Below are 21,920 nucleotides of genomic sequence, written 5' to 3' on the forward strand. Positions count from 1 at the left end.
CTGGGCAGAAATACAGCAGGAAGAAACAAGTTTCATGGATGCCCTAAAGGTCTCTGACATTCAGTGCTATCTATAATTCAAAGATTTTAAAAGTCATTTATGGCTTTCAGGATTTATACATCCTACCATGGCAGCACTTTTAGATATGATTTCTGGTGAATTTTTAATACTGAACGTTATTGCTCATTTATGTTTCACTTATGATAGCTGAGAGCAATACAATGGAAAGCAATGTGGTTAGCAACAGTGATTGTTTTTGTTTTTAATCAGAGACCCAAACAATGGACACACATACAAGGATGAACGGCAGAGAAAGGAGGAAAGAGAGGTTAAAATTATGCCCTTCAGTTAGGTAGTCAATAAAGCAATGAAATAGGTCCACATTTTACGGTTACAAACAAAAAGTAATAACTGGGTAATTGTCCTACAACTTTTAAGAACTTCCAGCAACTCCTCTTTATAATCCATGAGGTGTGCACTCTTCCAGCCTGTTAAACATACAATGCTACAGTCTAATCAATCCATGGTAGCACAGCAGTCAAATGTACAAGCAGGTGTTATCGGGCATGATCTACCCACCACTCTGCGCCCGAAAAGCAGCGTACGGTGGCGCAACACAGGAGGTAAATGATGGGAGATCTTACTCCCGGGATCGACACAGCTCGTGATCTCACGCGATGTCGCGATGTGAAGCCTGCCCATTGTGGAAGGGATCATTTTTTTGTCAAATCCGCATATTAGTGCGAGACAGCTAGTTGCACTCTAATAAGTAGTTCCCTGAAGTAACCAAGGCGTTGGGATCTATTCCCTTCACTTTGGAGACCTCGAGCATGCGCCGTTCAGTACTTGTCTCCACAAACGGGGACCGGATGGAATGGCACTTGTGGGGGTCCCCCAGGGGATTGGAGGTCCCCAGGTGCATGCTCTCTGGGCAGGGTGGCACGTTTGCACTGCTGGTGCCACCTGGGCACCTTGACAGTGCCAGCCTGGCACCCTGGCAGTGCCACTAGCATTCCCCCTGACTCCCCGTATCCAACCGTAGTCACGGTCGATAGCATTCTGTATCTCTATTTGGGGGATATAGCTCCCATTTGGTTAAATCATGCCCAAGTTATGATCATTTTCAACAGATCCTCTTATGAGCACTTTTCGTCACAATAATCTGATAAGGGTGATTCCAGTACTTAGGGCTGAGAAGACAGATGCTAAATTTACTTCACTGAAGAACGAAGGATTGAAGGGAGACACAATGCAATAGTTTAAAATGCTGGAAGACTTAGACAATACTGAAATAAAGAAGGCATGTGGAATATTGCCTATATTAGCCATGGCATAGAGTATAAGAACAGGAAGGTTTGATGGAGCTGTGTAAAACGTTTGTTAGGCCCCAGCTGGAGTATTGTATGCAGTTCTGGTCACAACACTATGGGAAGAATGTAATTACACTGGAAAGGGTGTGGAGGATATTCACCAGGAGGAGATTCACCGGGGTGTTGCCTGAGCAGGAGTGTTTCCGTTATGAACAGACGCTAGATAGGCTGTGGTTGTGTTCCTTGCAGCAGGGAAGGATGAGGAGGGACCTGATTGAGTTGTACAAAATTATGAGAAATACAGATAGGGGCGGGATTCTCCAATAATGGGGCTATGTCCCTACACGAGAATCACTCTGAACTTTCCTGAAGTAAGTCCTGAGTGATTCTCCTATCTGCAGGGGGCTAGCAGGGCTCCAAGTGCTTCTCGCAGCTCTGGCTGTGGATATGATGTCCCGCACTTCCATCAGGAATCCGCGCATGTGCACGGTGGCGGACTGCAGCGGCCGTCCCGTGGGACATGGCGGACTCAGCCCGAAGAGTGGTGCCAGAATTGTAGGCTCCCCCCACCCCGAGATCGCACGCACCTGCAGGTCCGTGATGCCCGATCGCTCCCCTGGTCGTCCATGAGCTCCCCCCCCCAATGATCGTACCTCCACCCTCCACCAGGGCGGCCGCGGACTAAGTCCACAGTCGCCACCGGCCGTTTCTGATGGCCGATAGGTGGTTAGAACCACATTGTTGGGACCCCGGTCGGTTTCGCTCAGAGAATTACGGGGGGAGGGCCTCTGTCAATGACCCCCTACCCTCGTTGCGTAGTTTGCGTGCGATTCGCAAGTGATTAGGCGAAACACCCATTATCCGCACCCGCGCCAATCACGATTCCGGCGCGGAAGCTCAGAGAATCCAGCCAAGGGGGTGGGATTTCCGGTGCAGTGTGTCCCTGCCGGCAGCGGAATCCTTTGTCCCGGCTGCCAGCCAATGGGGTTTCCCATTGTGGGCACCCTTACGCCATCAGGAAATCTATGGGTGTGAGCGCGCCGCAGGTGAAATGGAGGATCCCGCCAATGGAAAATCCAGCCCAGGGTAGCTAAGAATAAAAATATTTCCCTTTAGTAGAGAGGTCAGTAACCAGGGTGCATACATTTAAGGTAAGGGGCTGGATATTTAGAGGGCTTTGCTGGTGGGAATCTGGAACTCACTGCCTGAAAGGGTGGTAGAGGCAGGAACCCTCACAACATTTAAGAAGCATTTAGATTGGCACTTGAAATGCCACAGCACATAAAACTATGGACCAAGTGCTGGTAAATGGGATTAGAATAGATAGGTGCTCGACGACCACCACGGACACGATTGGCCTAAAGGTCGCTTTCTGAGCTGTAAGATTCTGTGACTATGACAAACAGAACAAAAACAGTGGGGATCCTGGAAATTTAAAACAAATCAGAACATGCTGGAAACACATTTTCTGCAAATTTAAGCAGGTTATTTGCTTTCAATCAATGGACCCAGAACGAGATGACGTAGAGGTAGAAGATATAGGTTGAACCAAACATCACTGATGCGAGATTAGGGAAGAATGTTCTCGCCGCAGAATTGAGATGTGGTTCAGGTTCATCAAAAGCTCTGGCATTTCTGATTAATACTTGCAAAACGGAGTTGTTTGCACACAGGTTAAATGTCCAAATTCTGCCACTCTGAGCTGAGACCGTGCCAGATTTAGGATTTTCCTGGATTTTGGAAACCCGGAGCAGATGGGGCTGAGAGTTATTTGGGTCAACTCGGAATGTGTGAACTAGACCCAGCACGGTAGCACAGTGGTTAGCACTGTTGCATCACAGCTCCAAGGTCCCAGATTCGGTTCCCGGTTTGGGTCACTGTCTGTGCAGAGTCTGCACGCTCCCCCCGTGTCTGCGTCGGTTTACTCCGGGTGCTCCGGTTTCCTCCCACAAGTCCCAAAAGACATGGGGCGCAATTCTTCGGACTTACGAAAAATCGGAGAATAGCGGGCGGCGTAAATTTTTACGGACACGCTGGTCCGACGCCCTCCCGCTATTCTCCCCAAACCACGGCCGCCCCCCGACACGAATCGCTGCTCGCTGTTTTTTTACGGCGAGCAGCGATTCTCCCCTGGCCGATGGGCCGATTTCCAAGGCCTTTACGGCCGTTTTCATGAACGCAAAACACACCTGGTCTGACCGTTCGTAAAAACGGCCGTAAAGTCCCGATCTGGGGAACCATGGCACCGATGGTGCCATGGGCCCGCGATCGGTGCCCACCGATCGCGGGCAGCGGGTACTTACCCCGCGCACTCTTTCTCCCTCCGCCGCCCCGCTGGATCCATTCGCGGGGCGGCTGAGGGGCATACCGGCCCGCGCATGCGCGGATTTCACGCATATGCGTGATGACGTCATCCGCGCATACGCGGGTTGGAGTTGTCCAATCCGCGCATGCGCGGCTGACGTCATCGGACGCGTCAGCCGTCGCTAACTTTGGCTAGCGGGCTTAACAAAATTCGTTAAGCCGCAATGCCGGAATTCACGGCCGCGCGATGCTAGCCCCGACCGGGGAGCAGAATCGGTTCCCGGTCGGGGGGGGGGGGGGGGGGGGGGGGGGCAGAGGCTGGCGTCAAACGCGCCCGTTTTTGACGCCAGCTTCCCGATTTTTCATAACGCGGGAGAATCCCGCCCATGCTGTTAGGCAATTTGGACATTTTGAATTCTCCCTCAGTATACGCGAACAGGCGCTGTAGTGTGGCAACTAGGGGCTTTACACTGTAACTTCATTGTAGTGCCAATGTAAGCCTACATGTGACAATAAAGATTATTATTATTGCATGCCACAACACGGCAAAGTTAAATAGTAGTCCTGCACGCCACAAAGAACTAGCACCGAGCTGAAATGTCCTTGTGTTTGGACAATAAGTCTGAATTGTATTTAACTGATTATCAAATGGAATATTTTTTTAAATGTCCCTGGTTTTCAGGCAATTCCAGTTTTCCAACAGCTGGACTTTGGACGCCCAACCTGGTGAAAATGTTTGGAAAGTGAATTAAATGTTCCCAGGTTCAATACAGATGGAAGTGACCAAATAGTTCAAGGGAACTGATAAAGTACTGTACTGCTGGGATTGTGCTGGATGGAGGTGCTTTAACTAGCATGCCCTTGTTATCTGTGGACAACATCTGGTTGTAAAGTAGAAATGTGAAAATGGCTTAATATTGTTAATTGCTGCTTGAATAATTTGGGGGAAGATTGGGCAGTAATAATGCAGATCTTTCCCAAAGATTAAATGGGTGGCTATGGTCAATGATTGAATGTGGTCTGTGGAAAACGCAGGCTTTACAGGTTAAATGGCCTGATCTAAATTCTTTCTTTAAATTTTAAATTAAATTAAAATTCCTTCAAGACACTGTCGACACAGAGCGTCAGCTCGGCTAATTTGTACAAATCATGCCTCAAAGTAAATGGTAGTGAATCCCTCTGGGCTTCGAGTTCACAAAGCCAAGCTAAGTCTCCAGTGTTGCATGGGTACATTGTGAAAGGTATTGTCCTTTACACATGACATGTGCCATTCCTATGATAGTTCTAAGTGGAAGTAAAAGATGTATTATTAGAGGCAGAGCAGGGAGTCGGTCCTACTTAATATTTCTTCCTCTTATCATTGTAAAACAGATTAATTGGTTATTCATTCCATTGCTCCTTCTGGGACATTGCTGGTGAAAAACGATTATTTTGTTTGACAAACTAACAATTAATTATGTAAAACCTCATCAAGGCACTTCATTGTGAAATGCGTCCTATAAATATAAGTATTATTATGGTTCGCAGTTTAAATCTTAGCCTTCCCCGAGAGGAATAATGATCAAAATACCCAGTGTGGTACTGAGCCAATCTCAAATGCCCAAGGGTCAATCCATTTCTTGCACAAAGTCAGCTGATTTCAGGTGTGGAATGGGCTTCACGCTCCCTTGGATCGAATGAGGGGAAAAAAAAAAGCCAAGTTTCAAATTCCCGACTCTTATCCAATAACCTTGCTGGGAACATGGATATCGGATGAGAAAAGGCCCAGTTGCGATGCCATCACGGTCAAATAATCCGCTGGCACTCTTCGTGAAGGCTCCTATAAGGAGAATCGTCAGTTGGGATTTGCAGCAATGAATGGACAAATGTGCTCTTAAGTTAGCACTGAGAAAGAAACTTGAGACCAAACATCTTACTTTCCCAGTATTTCTTACTGTTGCAGATGTTTTATTTAAACTCTTTCAGGTAATTTCCTGAAGTGGTATTCCATCTACAATCTAGGCAACTGAGCCTGTGCTCCATTGTCAGACACACCAAGCTTTGTATAATTAATTGCACGCTGAAAAACTACTCACTCACTTGTTAGAAACAGAGGACTCCATTTGAAGCAGCATCAAGGCTACTTTATTCCCTCTTGAGCTAAGCCAGAAGACTACAGATCTGACTTTGCTTTCCTCTCTGCACTGCAGTGGATGTAGCTCCCAGCAACAGTCCCTCAACTGTAATTTTTCAAGCAGCTAGGATGGGGAGGGTGGAGCCAAATCTAGGTTGCATTAAATTACAAGCACATAATAGTAATCTTTATTGTCACAAGTAGGCTTACATTAACACTGCAATGAAGTTACTGTGAAAAGCTCCGAGTCGCCACACTACGGCGCCAGTTCGGGTACACAGAGGGAGATTTCAGAATGTCCAAATTACCTAACAGCATGTCCTTTTGGGATTTGTGGGAAGAAACCCACGTAGATGCGGGGAAACGTGCAGACAGGGGATCACAGATAGTGATCCAAGCCGGGAATCAAACCTGGGAACCTGGCGCAGGGAAGCAACAGTGCTAACCACTGTGCTAACGTGCTGCATCGAAGCTTTGTTTGAAGGATACACAACATGTTTTGGAGGGGAATAAACACTGGGACTTGAAATATGTGTTTCCAGATAAACTGTTCATCTGTAAAATCTTCTGATTCTTCCAAAGGGCCTTGAAACCTGAAACTTTGACATTCCCTACCTTTATCTTTCCATGGATGCTGCTTGTCTCTGGGCAGCTGCAGCATTTCCTGATTCTTTACATTTTTGATTTCTCACATTTGCAATATTTTGTTTTTGGCAATTTTTCATGATTAGACGTTTCCAGAGTATGCACGAGTGTTTGTAATCGATGTAGTCTTGCACATTGTTGGAAAGAGGCATATATTGTCGAAGCGTTTTGTCTTGCATTCATCAGGATGAATGCAAGAATGCCAAATTTCAAATAATTACAATAATTAAATTGTTGCGATTGTTTGAAATTTGGCGCTCTAATGTTCGCCCTGATTAGTGCAGGATGAAAACCTTCGACAGCATGTGTCTCTTTTCAGTAGTCTGCGAGTTCTGTACTGCCAAGCGGCTGTTTCTTTCCAGTCTTGTTAGTCAGCAGAGACAACAGCTAGTTAGAGGGTTAATTAAGAGTTGTTGTACATGTGATAATCTGACCCAAATCAGTATCCCATTGGTCTCGGACTTTATTTGAACTCAGCGTCTTGTGTGGCAACAGAGCGAGGCAAATTGATATGCAGGCCACTCTCCAGCAGCCACCCAGTGTGAGGTCAGTCGGACATGGAAATATGTGCAATAGAATTAGAAGATTGAATTTCCCTGAATTTTGAGATGCCCCTGTTTTGATCAGTGAACTAGAAATAATTAATTGCAAAACCAATTACGCGGACAGCTAATAAATCATGTTTGACAATATAATTCAGCGATAATAAAAATGGAAGACACTGCCCCTCAGGCACAGAGTGACACAGTTGCTGAACTTAAAATAATGCCAATTTGTTTGCAGATGTACCTCGTTTTTGCCTTTCATTCTGCAGATGTCAATGTCATGTTGATTCGATCGCCATGTCAGTTTCTGTGGAAGAAGAAAGTCGGTGGTTAAAAACAGGCAAAATGAAAAAGGGTTTCTTTAAATGCAAAAAAAAAGAAAATGGCCATGCTTCACATAGACTGATTTTCCACACTGTGTCCTGGCAAACTAGTATTATGTTACTAAAGAGTTGACAATGAAAAATAGGTTACGTAGATCTCAAGGGAAATATAAGATCAACTGAAAAATGTCAGTTGGCCAGGTTTTGTTGAACCTATGTAGATTTTATGTTTTGAAGTATTTTATGAATCTCGCACAACCTTCCTTTTCTCACAAGATCGGGCAAGCTGGGTAAACGGAGGTGGGTAGATGAGTTGGCAGTTGAGTTGTGGGCAGATGGTTTGCAAAGAGTTGCAAATGTACCACGGAACAAATAGACTTGGTGCAAAAAATGGCTTTTTTTTAGTTTAATATGATGTCCTTGAGATTTGATGCACTCACCACGTAATCAATAGGAGTTCTGACAAGGGTGACAAATGCCAGCACCATCTTGTCCTGAGTCAACTATGGCATGGGTAGCAAACCTTTCTGAAAATCTACTTCGTCATCTGCAATTTATATCTCAGTGACAGTGGGCAGCCAGGAGAGTGAACCATCAAATTGCTTTGTTAACGAGAGCCATGCATGAAATAATTTATTGATTTATTTTATCTTCTCTTTTTAGTTAACATTTTGTACTCAATAAAACGGAGCAAACCAGTCACTCGGGATCATAATATTTTTCTACTCCTGGGAATCTGTGGTATCAGAATCAAATGTTCCTATGTCAGGTACAAGATGCTCTGTCAGAGCTTGTAGATATTCCCAAAGAGACAGGTTCTGCCAACTTTTGGCTGACTCTCCAGCTGTTTCATAAAATTCATAGAATTCCCTTGGTGCAGAGGGAGGCCATTCAGCCCATCATGTCTGCACCAACCCTCTCAAAGAGCATCCTACCTAGGCCCATGACCCACCCTATTCCCGCAACCCAATAACCCCACCTAACCTTTTCTGACACTAAAGGACAATTTAGCTAGTCAATCCACCTAACCAGCACATTTTTGGACAATGGGAGGAAACCGGAGCATCTGGAGGAAACCCACGCAAACATGGGGAGAACATACAAATTCCACAGCTACCCGAGGCTGGAATCAAACCTGGGTCTCTGGTGCTATGAGGCAGCAGAGCTAACCATTGGGCCACCATGCCGTCTTGTTAACAAAGCAAATCTGCAGTGTAAGCTGGCAAACTGTATTGTGCTTCTTAATGTGTAAAGTTTCTACCTTGGCATTTTCTTGGTTCCCAACAGAGCGAGAGGCCTTGTGTTTTACATGACATTCAATATCACCACACAGCCCCATAATCTTAAACTCATTTCTCATTAAATACTCATCAACTCTTTTTTTCAAAGGGTGCTAACAGACACCATTTTATTAGCGGAAGAACCCCTGAACTTAGTTGCAAGATTGGATTGAAAAGATTTACACTGAGAGCTTTTTATTGAGAGCCTAGTAATTAATGCCATAAATTCAATCTCCAGGTTGTGTGGCTCTTGGGAAGAAAGGAGACCAGTGTCGTATCAAACTGTAACTGTCACATATTGATGAGTCACTCCTTCTCCAGGTGTCACACAGATTCCGCCATTAATGAAACCAATATAAAATAGGAAATAAACCATCCAAAAATGTAACTTGAAAGACCCCAGGATACATTTTTTTTCCAACCTGAGCACAAAATGGCATGGGCTGAAGGAAGAGTTCTTAAACATAGAGGAAACAGAGGTCAAATATGAGCATCAGTACACCACCATCTGTTCTCTCTCCTCTTTCTGCTAATTCGCTGACCACTCCTGAGGATGATATCCTGATGTACAGATCAAAAGCCATAGGAGCAAGTCACACTCCGGTGTGACATGCTGGTGGCTAGTCCTCATGTCTAAATTGAGACAGCATAAGCAAACATGGAAGGCATCGCAGCCCAGTTTAATTCTATCTTTACCCAACAGAAAAAATGCATACATTGCAGAAGTCATCACTGGATAGTGACTGGGAACAGGGACCGGGATTCTCCCCTACCCGGCGGGGCGGGGAGTCCCGGTGTATTGGAGTGGCGTGAACCACTCCGGCGTCGGGCCGCCCCAAAGGTGCAGGTCTCCACACCTTTAGGGGCCAAGCCCTCACATTGAGGGGCTAGGCCCGCTCCGGAGTGGTCCCCGCTCCGCCAGCTGGCGTGAACGGTCTTTGGCGCCACGCCAGCCGGGGCCGAAAGGACTTCGCCAGTCCGGAGCATCAGCGGCTGCTGACGTTATCCCGGCGCATGCGCAGGGGAAGGGGGCTCTTCCGCCTCTGCCATGGTGAAGACTATGGCGAAGGCAGAAGAAAAAGAGTGCCCCCATGGCACAGGCCCGCTGGCCGATCGGTGGGCCCCGATCACGGGCCAGGCCACCGTGGGGGCACCCCCCGGAGTCAGATCGCCCCGCGCCCTCCCCAGGACCCCGGCGCCCACCTGCGCTGCCAATCCCGCCGATCAGGTAGGTGGTTTAATCCACGCCGAAGGGAGAGGCTTGTCAGCGGCGGGACCTCGGCACATCACGGGCCGGAGTATCGCCGCGGGGGGCCCCCCGCCAAATCTTGGGTGGCGGAGAATTAGGGACACGGCAGGGGCGGGATTGACGCCAGCCCCGGGCGATTCTCCGACCCGGCGGGAGGTTGGAGAATCCCGCCCAGGATCTCCAAATGTTTCTCTCCTTCGAAGTTGGTTACCAAATCCAGTTGAGTCTCCCAGATTTAACACCAAGCTCTCCAATGTCGGGGAAAGCAAAGTTTTGTGAATCTAGAGGTGAGACCATTTGCAGGATGAATGGAACACCAATGATTTAGGTGTAGCGTGTTTAGATACTGACTGAAACTTCCTATGCTTCGCCCCCATCGAGGAGACCCAAGTCTCCCTACTTCCCTCCCACCTCAGGATCCCAAGTGTATGAATTGCACCAATAATTTTCAGTACTTTTCTTCCTTTCTTTCAGTGTCCCATATGGCAACAGGCTAAAAAAATAATGGAGCTGGGTCAGAAAGGTATGAGCACATGGCATCCAAGCAAGTTGATCAAACATTGGCTCAGGAAGCAAATAGATGTCAACAGGTGTTATGGTGACTGGAAGGCTGTTTTGATATAAACTTCAATATAAGGACATGATTAAGAGACTTGAAAATTATACTGATTGTGCAGTTAATGGCGAGAAAGAAAAATCTAGACCACAGGAAGATATGAATGGACTGGTCAGCTGAGCAGGTAAGTGGTAAATGGAATTCAATCCAGAGACATGTGGGGCAGGATTCTCCAGCCTGTCAGCCGCATGTTTCATAGCAGCAGGAGGCGGTGCACTGTTCGCTTGTGGTGGGGTTCTCTGCTCCCGCCGCTGTCTATAGAAATTCTCATTGAAGCCACCCCACACCACCAGGAAACCCCATGCCGCGGGCGGGGTTGCCATGCCGACGGGACCAGAGAATCCCGCTGCCAGAGAATGGATGGCGGATTTCAGCCATGTTGTGCCATGTTTAGGGTAGTGAAACAAGGTAAAGGAATGCATAATAAATGATAGGATGCTGAGCAGTGTAGTGGAGCAAAGGAACTTGGAGCACATGTTCAGCATTTCCTGAATGTAGCCGGATAGGTGGATAACGTGGTTTAGAAAACGAGATACTTTCCTTTCTTAACCGAGGTACTGAATATAAGAGCATAGAGGCTATGCTAGACTTACCTGAAACACCAGTTGGACCACAACTAAAGTATTGCATACGACTCTGGTCCCTTTATTACAGGAGGACGTGACTGCAGAGGAAATTCATGCAGTCATTTCCAGGCATGGAGAACGTTAGCGATGAGGAGAGATTGGGATTTTCTTTTCATTTGAATGGGAGGCTGAGAGGAAATTTTATTGAAGTGCCTAAAACTATGAGGGGCCTAGGCAGAATGGGTAGGAAGGATGGATTTCCCTGAGCACAGAGGTCAATCATCAGGGGGCACAGATTTAAAGCATTTGGCAGAACGTTTGACAGGATTTGAGGAGAACGTGGAGGGTGGTGGGAGTCTGCTCAGAGCCTGGCCGTATGGTAGAAACAGCAAACCACATCGCATTTAAAAAATTAAAAAATGCCCTTGGAACGCTATAAACCACAGGGTTACTGACTAAGCTGCAAAGTAGGATAGGGTTTGACACACCTTTTCAGCCAGATCAGAGAAGATGGGCAGAATGGTCGCCTGCTGCATTGACAGTTTCCTAATTATCACGGTAGCACAAGTGATTAGCACTGTGGCTTCACAGCGCCAGGGTCCCAGGTTCAATTCCCTGCTAGGTCACTGTCTGTGCGGAGTCTGCACATTCTACCTGTGTCTGCGTGGGCTTCCTCCGGGTGCTCCAGTTTCCTCCCACAGTCCAAAGACGTGCAGGTTAGGTGGATTGGCCGTGATAAATTGCCCTTAGTGTCCAAAAAGGTTGGGAGGGGTTATTGGGTGACGGAGATAGGGTGGAAGTGAGGGATTAAGTGGGTCGGGGCAGGCTTGATAGGCTGAATGGCCTTCTTCTGCACTGTATGTTCTATGTTCTATGCATGCTGGGTGAGAAGGGATAGAGTTAAATCCTCTGCGGCTTGATCATCTGCTAATGCTCCCAATATAGACCCATATTGGGACACATAGAACTAAACCCCCCTCCAGCAACACAGGGAATAGGAGAGAAGAATATTGGAGGAGGAAGAGAAATGTAGGATTCACTTCTACACCTTATTAATTTGAGCCGAAACGTCTTATTTTCTGTATCAGATATATCTAGCATTGCAACCGAGTGAACAAACTGCACAAAGGAACGGGTGACAGTTAATAATTACAGACACTGGATATACCACAGTTGAAATGATAAATGACAGGCTTTACGGTGTTGCAGAGTCTAACAGCAGAATGTGCAAACTAAACATTTTCTGTTTCTCAAGGTTAGTCATGAGGATTTGATATGCAGAATACACTGTAAATTATTTCGCACAATTATAAAACACAAAGGGACTCAGCAGGATACGGATTCAGAGGTTTTCAGCTTATATTTGAGGTATTCCTCAGAACATGTTCCCTTGCTCTTCAGCCAGAAGTACAGCAGCTTGTCAGTTATAATGAAGAACTGGACTTCTGAAATTGAAACAGTAAATGCAAAGCCGGTCAAAGGGATATGCAAGAGAAGAGGGAGGTTAACATATCAGATGTTTCAGGAGCAGTGCTGCAATACCACAATACCTGTTCCGATCTAGGGTCACATCCAAAACATTAATTTGTTTTCTCTCCACCTCCCCCCACCCCTACCCCACTACACCACCCACCCCTGCGCCCGCTGGCGATGTTGTGATTTAAAAAAATATTTTCTAATACAGGTCATTGGACAGACAGTCCTTGACTTTACAACAGGCAAGTTATGATGAACGTCTCTTGAACGATAAACTTTAAAAGCTAACACCAGCTTTTGGCTTTGCAATATTGGTTTCGACTTTACGTCGCTATGCCAGTGAACCTTGGGTCTTTTACCTTTATGTTCCTTTACGCTCCGTCTTTCACAACCTCAGGAAGGGCAAATTGCTTCTCAGATACCGAAGATCCCACAAACTTTGGGTGGCAAAGGTCCCAGTTTAAAACTAACTGACTCAGCGGAAACTGGTGAGTCAGATGCCTGTTGTGTCTACTTAACACTCGTAAACCGTTTTTCTCTCTCCAAAACTCTAAAACATTGAATGAAGGGTGATTCTGTGCCTCTGTTTATGGTGTCACATCCACAAGTTGATGGAAAAGGAACATAATTTTCCAGTGAAAATAGGAACCAATCCCCCATTTATGACATTGCTCCAATGGGAAAATCTGTTCCGACTAACGACATTTCAACTTATGATGGGGTTTTCAAGAACCAAATGTATTTTAAGTTCTGAGGACTGGCTGTACACAGTTTTTGCTTCACATGTATGCACAATGGATGTGCAGATTACGTTCTGGTAATAGGCTATGGTGTCAGTTTGTGAACAGAGCCCCATATATTTATTTCACCTTCACACTGGTGCATTTTCAACAGATTTAGCTTGACAGGACAGTCTGCTGTGTATGCCCCATCTCCTGCACCACTCTCCTCACCCCCTCCACTCCCTCCCAGAACCATGATAGGGTTCCCCTTGTCCTCACTTATCACCCCACCAGCCTCTGTATTTAAAGGATTATCCTCCGTCATTTCATCCAATTCAAACCACCATAACACATCTTTCTCTTACCCCACCATCCCCGCTGCCGCCCCCCTCCCCCATTCCGTGGGGCCTGTTCGCTCCATGACACCCTGGTTCCCTCCTCTATCACTCCCAATTCCTCATCCCCTTCCCCTGGCACCTGCCCTTGCAATCGCAGAAAGTGCAACACCAGCCCCTTTACCTCCTCCTTCCTCGCTATCAAGGCCCCAAACACTCCTTTCAGCTATAGCAGCGTTTCACCTGCATCTCCTTCAATTTGGTTTGTTGTATTTACTGCTGGCAATGTGGTTTCCTCTCCATTGGGGAGACAGAACAAAGGTTGGGTGAACAGCAAGCATGACCCCAACCTTCTGGTCACTTATCTTTTCCACTCAGCATCTTGCACACATACCCACATGTCTGTCCTTGGCCTGTTGCAATGAGCCAGCGAAGCCCAACACAAACTGGAGGAGCAGCATCTCAACTTCTGTTTAAGCACTTTTACTGCCTTCTGGGCTCAACATTGAGTTCAACAACTTCAGATCATGAACTCTCTCCTCCACCTTGATGCCTTTTTTGTAATCCAAACATTTTTTTGTCTCAATGCTAATGCCACTTCCCCACAGAGCCCCCTGTCACTTGTTCTTCCATCTTGCTTTCTCTGAGCACTGCTATTAACACATTCTACTATCTTACCTTCATGCCATTATCGGCACATTCTTTCGTCCCCAAAACTACCATTAACACTTCCTCTGTCTTGTACGCTAAACATCTATTATCAATCTCTCCGAGTTCACATCATCTACTTTGCTCCACCTACTTCACCCCCCTCTTAAACAGTAAAAAAAATCCATCGCATTTCTCCCTCTCTTTAACTCTGAAGAAGAGTCACGGACTCAAAACGTTAACTCTGTTTTTCACTTTCCCTTCACTTCACTTCAGTTTCCGGAATGCAGAAAGCAGGTCTCCATTGTGCCTTCTTCTTGGCTGGAATGGGAATGTGTGGGGAGTGAAGTGCTTATCACCAGCTCCAGCTTTGTCAGGCTCTCCAGCACCAATTCCGGTTCCATCGAATCAGACGTCAGCGGGAATGGGAATTGTTTTCAATTCATGTGGGCACAGTGCTGGCTGAATCGTTGAATGAATAGCGGCCCCAATGGAAACGCGCATCGCACGCTAGTGAGTTCCTATGGGATCACAAACTGACCCTACTGGAGAATCCAATCCACTGTTTACGATGCAATTGTCCATTCTCATTGTGCATCTTTGCACAAAAGCTTTTGCGGAGGCTACATTGTATGTAGAAATAATTTTATGTTAAACGCAGGTATTACCAAGAAATGAGGCCAATTCTTTCATGTTAGACAAGTCAAAAATGCATGAATGGTTGTCATGTATCGGCTTTTCTCCAGCCCCTGTCACTCAGTGCTCTAGAAAGTCAATCTTAGCTACCACAAATGTGCATTTGTCCTTGCTGAGCATCCAACTTTGTTGTGTGACTCAAGTAAGCACCACTGATCATCACTGATCATGTTCTACTTCCACGGACAAGGTTTCTTTGTATCTCACTGACAGGTCTGGAGGCTTGTGTTATTGAACATAAACTGTTTATTTTTAACATATAACTTTCGGGGGGGCGGGATCAGGGTATTGAACTTGATGCTCAGCCATGATCATAATGAATGGCGGAGCAGGCTCAAAGGGCCGAATGGCCTCATCCTGCTTCTATTTTCTATGTATGTTTCTCCCCACAGATGCTGCCAGACCTGCTGAATTTTTAACACTTACTGTTTTTATTTCGGATTTCTAGCATCTGCAGTATTTTGCTTTTAGTATAAAGGTTTAGCTTGATGTTGGCAGACAACTGGCTGCCTTGACTTCCCGAATATTAACAATTCCAGTTGAACACCTCAGTTTTGTTTGACATAAGAGCGGCAAGTGTCCAGCACAATAGCTTCTACTTAGAATTTTTAAAAAGTAAAATGGCTGCGACAAGCATTGCGACTCCTGACATCTTCAGCTTCAGCCTCTATAAATCTGAACAACAATGCAATAGATAGAATATTGGCTTTACTTTGTGAGCAATACATTCTTCTGTCCTCCTTTACATCGTTAAAGGGTGCACTACAAATAGCTTCCCTTCCCAGTATCTGAAAAACTAAGCAAACTTGTCTTCCCACCCCCACAGACAGGCAGTGCGAGTAATAGAAGTCAATTTAAGTCTCTAATTGAAGGTTTCTTTACAAATTCATCACAGCCTGGAACAGGTTGCTGGTGGCATGTTACTCTCCTGAGTCAAACGCTGATAAGTATTGTTATCTTGTTAACAGAAAGGTACAGCAGCCCTCTCTACTTCAGAACAACGCCTTCGGTTGCAGCAACGTGACTGTTCCCCTTGCCCACAGCAGTCACCTAGCAGTCTGTCGGAGTGAGATTGCCAATTTTGTGCAAATTATACAGAATGTTCAGATCAGAAACAGGTCCTTCGGCCCAGCAGGTCTTATGCTGGTATTTATGCTTCACGTGACACTCCACCATCACTTTTCTTCCAACGCTTAACAAGAGACAGAGAAAATTGCAATTATAATAGAGCTTTTCATGAGCAGTGGATATCTCACTCATGAAGTATTTCTGAAGTGTAGTCGTCATTGTAACGTAGGAAACATGGGAGCCAATTAGGATGCAGCAAGCTCCCAAAACCAGCAATGTGATAATGGCCAGATATTCTGTTTGTTGTGCCGGAATTCTCCGCTCATTATGATTTCCTTTCCCCACCGTCAGCGCACCCCCGCCCGTGGGTCTCGGAGCAAGGTGGGGTGGTTACAATGGGAAATCCCATTGACAAACGGCGCCAGCGAATGGCTCGCGACCAAGAAATACGCGGCTGGGGGACCGGAGAATCCTATCTATTGTTTGAGGGATAAATACTGGCCAGGACACTGTGGATATGACTCCACTGGCTCTTCAGTGAAATAGTACCTTGAGATCTTTTATATCCATCCAAGCAGGTGGATGGGACCTTGGTTTAATGCCTCATGTGAAAGATGGCACCTTTAATGGTGAAGCATTGCCCACGTGCTCCACTGCAGTGTCAGCCTTGAGTGGGACTTTATCCAAGATCCTTGTGATTCAGAGGTGACAGTGTTACCAACTGGGCCACAACTAACAGCATAATCTTTCATTCTTTCCTCCATCTTGAATTTATCTAGCTTCCCCATCAATGCATGTCGGTTATTTTTCTCAACTACTCTTTGTGGTAGGGATTCCATATTCAAACCACTCTATTGGGTAAAGTTTCTCCTGAATTCCCGATTCGACTTATCAGTGACATTCTTATAGTTATGTCCTTTTGTTTTGGTGGCCTAATAAGTGGAAATCTCTTCTCTATGTCTATCCTATCAAGTCCTTTCATAATCTTAAATCCTCTATTGGGTCTTCTCGGTCTTCTTTCTCTGACTGAATAAAGGTCCAGCCTGCTCAACATTTGCTGATATGTACAATCTACTGATTAGAAACTTTGCACAGGCCTCTTACAGCGAGCAGACATTCTGGGTTTGAAGCTGTCTTCAGAAGTTAAATGTTAGGGCGCGATCAAACAGCCACGCTGCACCGAAAAGCAGCACGCCATGGTGTAACGTGGCCGATAGAAGCTGGGAGACCATGCTCCTAGGATCTACCCAGCTCGCAATGTGTCACGAGATGGAATGGCACTTGTACGGGTCTTCCAGGGGATCGGAAGCCCCCATGTGCATGCCCTTTGGACAGTGTGGTACCCTGGCACTGTTGGTGCCACCTGGGCACCCTGACACTGCCGTCCTGGCACCCTGAGAGTGCCACCTGGGTGCCAGCCTGGCATGGCCAAGGTGCCCATGTGTCACTGCCAGGGTGCCAGGCTGACACTGACATTTTTCACATGGTGGTGATCTGGCCAAGGGTGCCCTGTGTGGGTATTGCGGGGCTGCAGGAGGTCCTGGGGAACCCTCATAGTGAGTTGGGGCTTGGGTGGGGGTTGGTGGGGGGTCATGTCAGGGGCCCAGACTCTGGGATGGCATTTAAAAATTGTGCCTCGACCTCTCATTAGATCATAGATCATAGATCATAGAATTTACAGTGCAGAAGGAGGCCATTCGGCCCATCGAGTCAGCACCGGCTCTTGGAAAGAGCACCCTACCCAAGATCAACACCCCCACCCCATCCCCATAACCCAGTAACCCCACCCAACACTAAGGGCAATTTTGGACACTAAGGGCAATTTATCATGGCCAATCCACCTAACCTGCACATCTTTGTGATTGTGGGAGGAAACCGGAGCACCCGGAGGAAACCCACGCATACACGGGGAGGATGTGCAGACTCCGCACAGACAGTGACCCAAGCCGGAATCGAACCTGGGACCCTGGAGCTGTGAAGCGATTGTGCTATCCACAATGCTACCGTGCTGCCCACTGAGGACTTCTCGGTGCAGAAAGCACGGCTATGTGAGGCCTCGGCTGCGTGTTGCCCACTGAGGCCCCCTGTCTAACTCGTGTTAAATAGCGGGTTGCTTCTTGGCGCTGCGTGCGCCAGGAAACACACAGCGAAACGCGCTCACTATGGGACTTTGTTCTCGTTTAGTTAAATCACGTCCTTAGTGTCTAAACTATGGCATTCACAGCGGAGAGAAGCAAAAACCTGAGGGGTGGACTGTGAATAGAATATCACATTGCTGCGAAACGCAGATGGATCCTGCCTCTCCCCCTCTGTAAGTACGACTGAGATCACAGCACCAGGGTCCTGGGTTCGATTCCAGCCTTGGGTGACTGTGCGGAGTTTGCACTTTCTCCCTGCGCCTGCATGGGTTTCCTCCGGATGATCTGGTTTCCTCCCATAGTCCAAAGATGTGCAGCAGGTTAGGTAGATTGGCCATACTAAATTGCCCCTTAGTGTCCAAAGATGTCCAGGTTAGGCCTGGTTATGCGGACAGGGCAGGGGAGTGGGCCTAGGTAGGGACTTCTTTCAGAGGGTCGGTCAGTCTCGATGGGCCGAATGGACTCCTTCTGCACTGTAACGACTCTATGATTTTACGCTGATCCTGCTCGGCATAATTATCACAAAAATAACTTGCTTGAAGGATGAAATTTGCAAGGTGACTGAGACCAACGATGGGCTTTCACATTTAAAATGAAAAACCTGCAGAAAAAGGAGAGTTCCAGAAACGTTTCCAATAACATCCATGTCCCTTATAAAGCTTACGAGAAATCCATTAGTTGCTGGGTGAGTTTTGCTATGGCTCCACTGTCGAGAGACACATTGTAAGCGGAGTCTCATTTGAATCAGGGTGACTAACCTTGTAAAGTGTATAATTTGTCATAAATATTTCTTCTGTAAAACTACTGTTAAATAATGAGAAAAAGTGTTTAAAAGTATATTACTCTATATATACGACATTCAAATCTGCATGCTTATTTGACACACTGCAACCTTTGCGTTATTTTCCATAAACCGCATAGCACTCCAGACTGTCAAAGTTCTGGGCTAACCATCCCAATCTGCATATTATCCTTGGTGTGATACAACACAGACAGTGTTATCCTGTGTGTAACATCACTAAGACTGTGTTATCCTGCACATAACATTGCACAAACTGAGTTATCCTGCATGAAACACAGTCCAGACTGTGTTATTTTTTTTTTGAAAATAATTTTTATTGGAATTTTTTACAGAAAATATAAAACATAACAAACAATGAAATGCAACAAAATAACCCATAAAAACTGTAACACCCCCCAAACCGTAACAACGCATGCATCCCCTCCCTCCCACCCCCTCAGCCCCAATGAACAACAAGAGAACTTAAAAATAAATTAAAATTAAATAAACAAACATAGTCATCGTCCCCCCCCCCCACCTTTTCCCCCCCTTTTCCCTCCCCCTTCCCCCCCCCTCCCCCCTGGGTTGCTGCTGCTATTGTCCCAGTACCCTATCGTTGAGCCAGAAAGTCGAGGAAAGGTTGCCACCGCCTAAAGAACCCTTGTGTCGATCCTCTCAGGGCGAATTTGACCTTCTCCAGCTTAATAAAACCCGCCATGTCATTGATGACTGCATTATTTTGGATGAAACACAGCCCAGCCTGCATTATCCTGTGTGAAACATGGCCCAGATGGCATTTTCCTGTGCGAAACACAGCCCAGACTGCATTGTCCTGCACAAAACACAGCCCAGACTGTGTTACCCTGTATATGCTGTTCCAGACTGAGTTATTGGGTGTAAAACATAGCCCAGCCTGCACTATCCTGCATGAAACAAAGCCCAGTTTGCATTATTCTGCACATACTAGTCCAGACTCAGTTATCCTGCACATAACACTGCCCAGATTGTGTTATCCTGCACATCCTGGTCCAGACCGAGTCATCCTACACATAACACTACTGGGCTGCGTTATCCTGCACATAACACGGCAATACATTATTCTGAATGCTTTATCCTTCAAAATATCTTTGCATCTAAGAATTAGGGTGAGATCCAACGGCCGCACTCCGCCCGTAAAGCAACTTACCGCGTTGCAGCGTGTCTTCACTCCCGAGATCTACCCGGCTCACAACGCCTCGTGAGAGTCAACGTGATCCCGCGAAATGCTGCGATGTGAATCCCGCCCACATTGAGTGGGACCACGTTTTGGCATATCTGCATATTAGAGCGAGGCAGTAAGCCTCACTCTAATGTGCAGATTCCTGAGGTACCTGAGGCTTTGGGATTCAACCCCTTCATCTCAGGAACCTTGGGCAAGCGCGGTTTGGTACCCACAAACGGGGATGGAATGGTAGTCGTGGGGGTCTCTAAGGGGATTGGAGGCCCCCAGCTCCATGCCCTTTTGGCAGGGTGGTGCACTGGCACTGCTGGTGCACCTGGGCACCCTGGTAGTGCCAGCCTTGCACCCTGGCAGTGCCAGGCTGACACTGCCAAGGTGGCAAGCTGGCATTTTGTGTGTGTGTGATCGGGCCAGGGTTGTTCGATGTGGGTGTTGGCGGGGTGCCGGGGACCCTCCAGACTGTGTTGGGGCTGTGGGGAAGGTCGGGAATCGTTTTGGGGACCTAGGAGATCATTTTTAACTTTGTACCGATCTCTCACTACAATGAGGAGTTCCGAGGAGAGGAGCTCCCCCACTGTACAAAGGGGGCTATGTGCGATGTGCGTCCTCGGCTTTGCGTTCCCCGTTCAGGCCCTTATTCAACTCGGGTCACGTTGAATAGCCATGTGTTTCCCGGCACTGTGAGCTAAATGTGCTCGCTGTGATACTTTGTTCCCTTTTGGGAGAACCATGCCCTAAGTGTGCAGTCAGGAAATTAGCACATGTTGTCTTGGGTGCATGAGCTACCAGCTTTAGGGGCGTATGCCCAGCGCTCAATTTGCCAAAGTAAGGTAACGTTGGAATGCCGATATTTAGCTGCCTGGGAGGCCATCTGAAGCAGGTGTTGAATATCTGTTTTATGATCCTGATCTCAAAACTAATTTTTTAAAAAGGCAGAACTAGCTCTGCATAAGCTTAAATTCATTTGTCCTGTGCTCCAGTGGCCTAAAGGGAGCAGTAGAAGCTGCTTCTCCATGAGGAAACCTTTTTCTTCCCGTACTCACAGTGGAACCAAGCTACAGAGGAGCTCTTCTCCGGGCTCTACCAGTGGGTTTCTGCCACTCAATGTTTGCTCTCCTCCCCACCAAACCCACCTACCATTGACCTAATCTTCCTCACAGTACCTACCTGGCCTCGCCTGCCATCCAGTTATCAACCCACCCCTGCCTCCCATTCTCTTCCTCCCCTAACAGTCTTTCTAAAGGTCAGTGCAATGCCTGAATGAGTCAATCTCTCTCTTTTCCTGACCGACTTCATGGCAATAAGGCCTGCGCACCAGTACTGGGAAAAGGTTAGGTCACCCTCTTCAGAAGTGTTTGGTCCAAAAATACACTTCGTTCATAACATTTATTAGAAGTATATTATATGACTGTTGAAACTTGGCATTACATTTGACACAGACCAACTCAGTTTCCTCCAATATTGTACATTATTCATTACATTTACAACTACAGTTAATATTTACAAGATTCATTACGTCAAGCAAACAACCCGAGCGACTTTACCCAGTTTACAGCCACTCGTTACTTTTTGGATGTAAGGCCTCAGACAGCGAGCTTTCCCCATTGTGCCTTTGCTGTGACTGTCCTCAAGCTTTATTGCATCTGTTAGCACATAGTCCTGGACCTTTGAATGTGCCAGTCTGCAACACTCGGTCATGCACGACTCTTTGCACTGGAAGGCCAGTAGGTTTTGGCAGGTCAAAGAGTGTCAATCATCAACTTGATGGCCCTCCAGCCACAATTAATGTTTATTTTGGTGCACATCCCTGGGAACAATCCATAGAACACTGAGCCGTGCACCACGGAGCTGCTCGAGATGACCCTCAACAAAAATAAGCACATCTC

The 21,920-nt window shown here is 46.8% G+C and overlaps 1 protein-coding gene across 3 annotated transcripts in view; it reads right to left on the reverse strand.

Moving 5' to 3' along the window:
* Positions 1 to 21,920, reverse strand: part of sema6bb (sema domain, transmembrane domain (TM), and cytoplasmic domain, (semaphorin) 6Bb) — a 708,346-nt gene that overhangs the window by 221,308 nt on the left and 465,118 nt on the right. For all 3 annotated transcript variants that reach the window (XM_038777178.1, XM_038777180.1, XM_038777179.1), the window contains one exon: positions 7,162 to 7,224. In XM_038777178.1, the coding sequence (XP_038633106.1) occupies positions 7,162 to 7,224 (63 nt within the window). The remainder of the gene's footprint in view (positions 1 to 7,161; positions 7,225 to 21,920) is intronic.

Source organism: Scyliorhinus canicula, chromosome 18 (genome assembly GCF_902713615.1).
Source record: "Scyliorhinus canicula chromosome 18, sScyCan1.1, whole genome shotgun sequence".
NCBI classification, from domain to species: domain Eukaryota; kingdom Metazoa; phylum Chordata; class Chondrichthyes; order Carcharhiniformes; family Scyliorhinidae; genus Scyliorhinus; species Scyliorhinus canicula.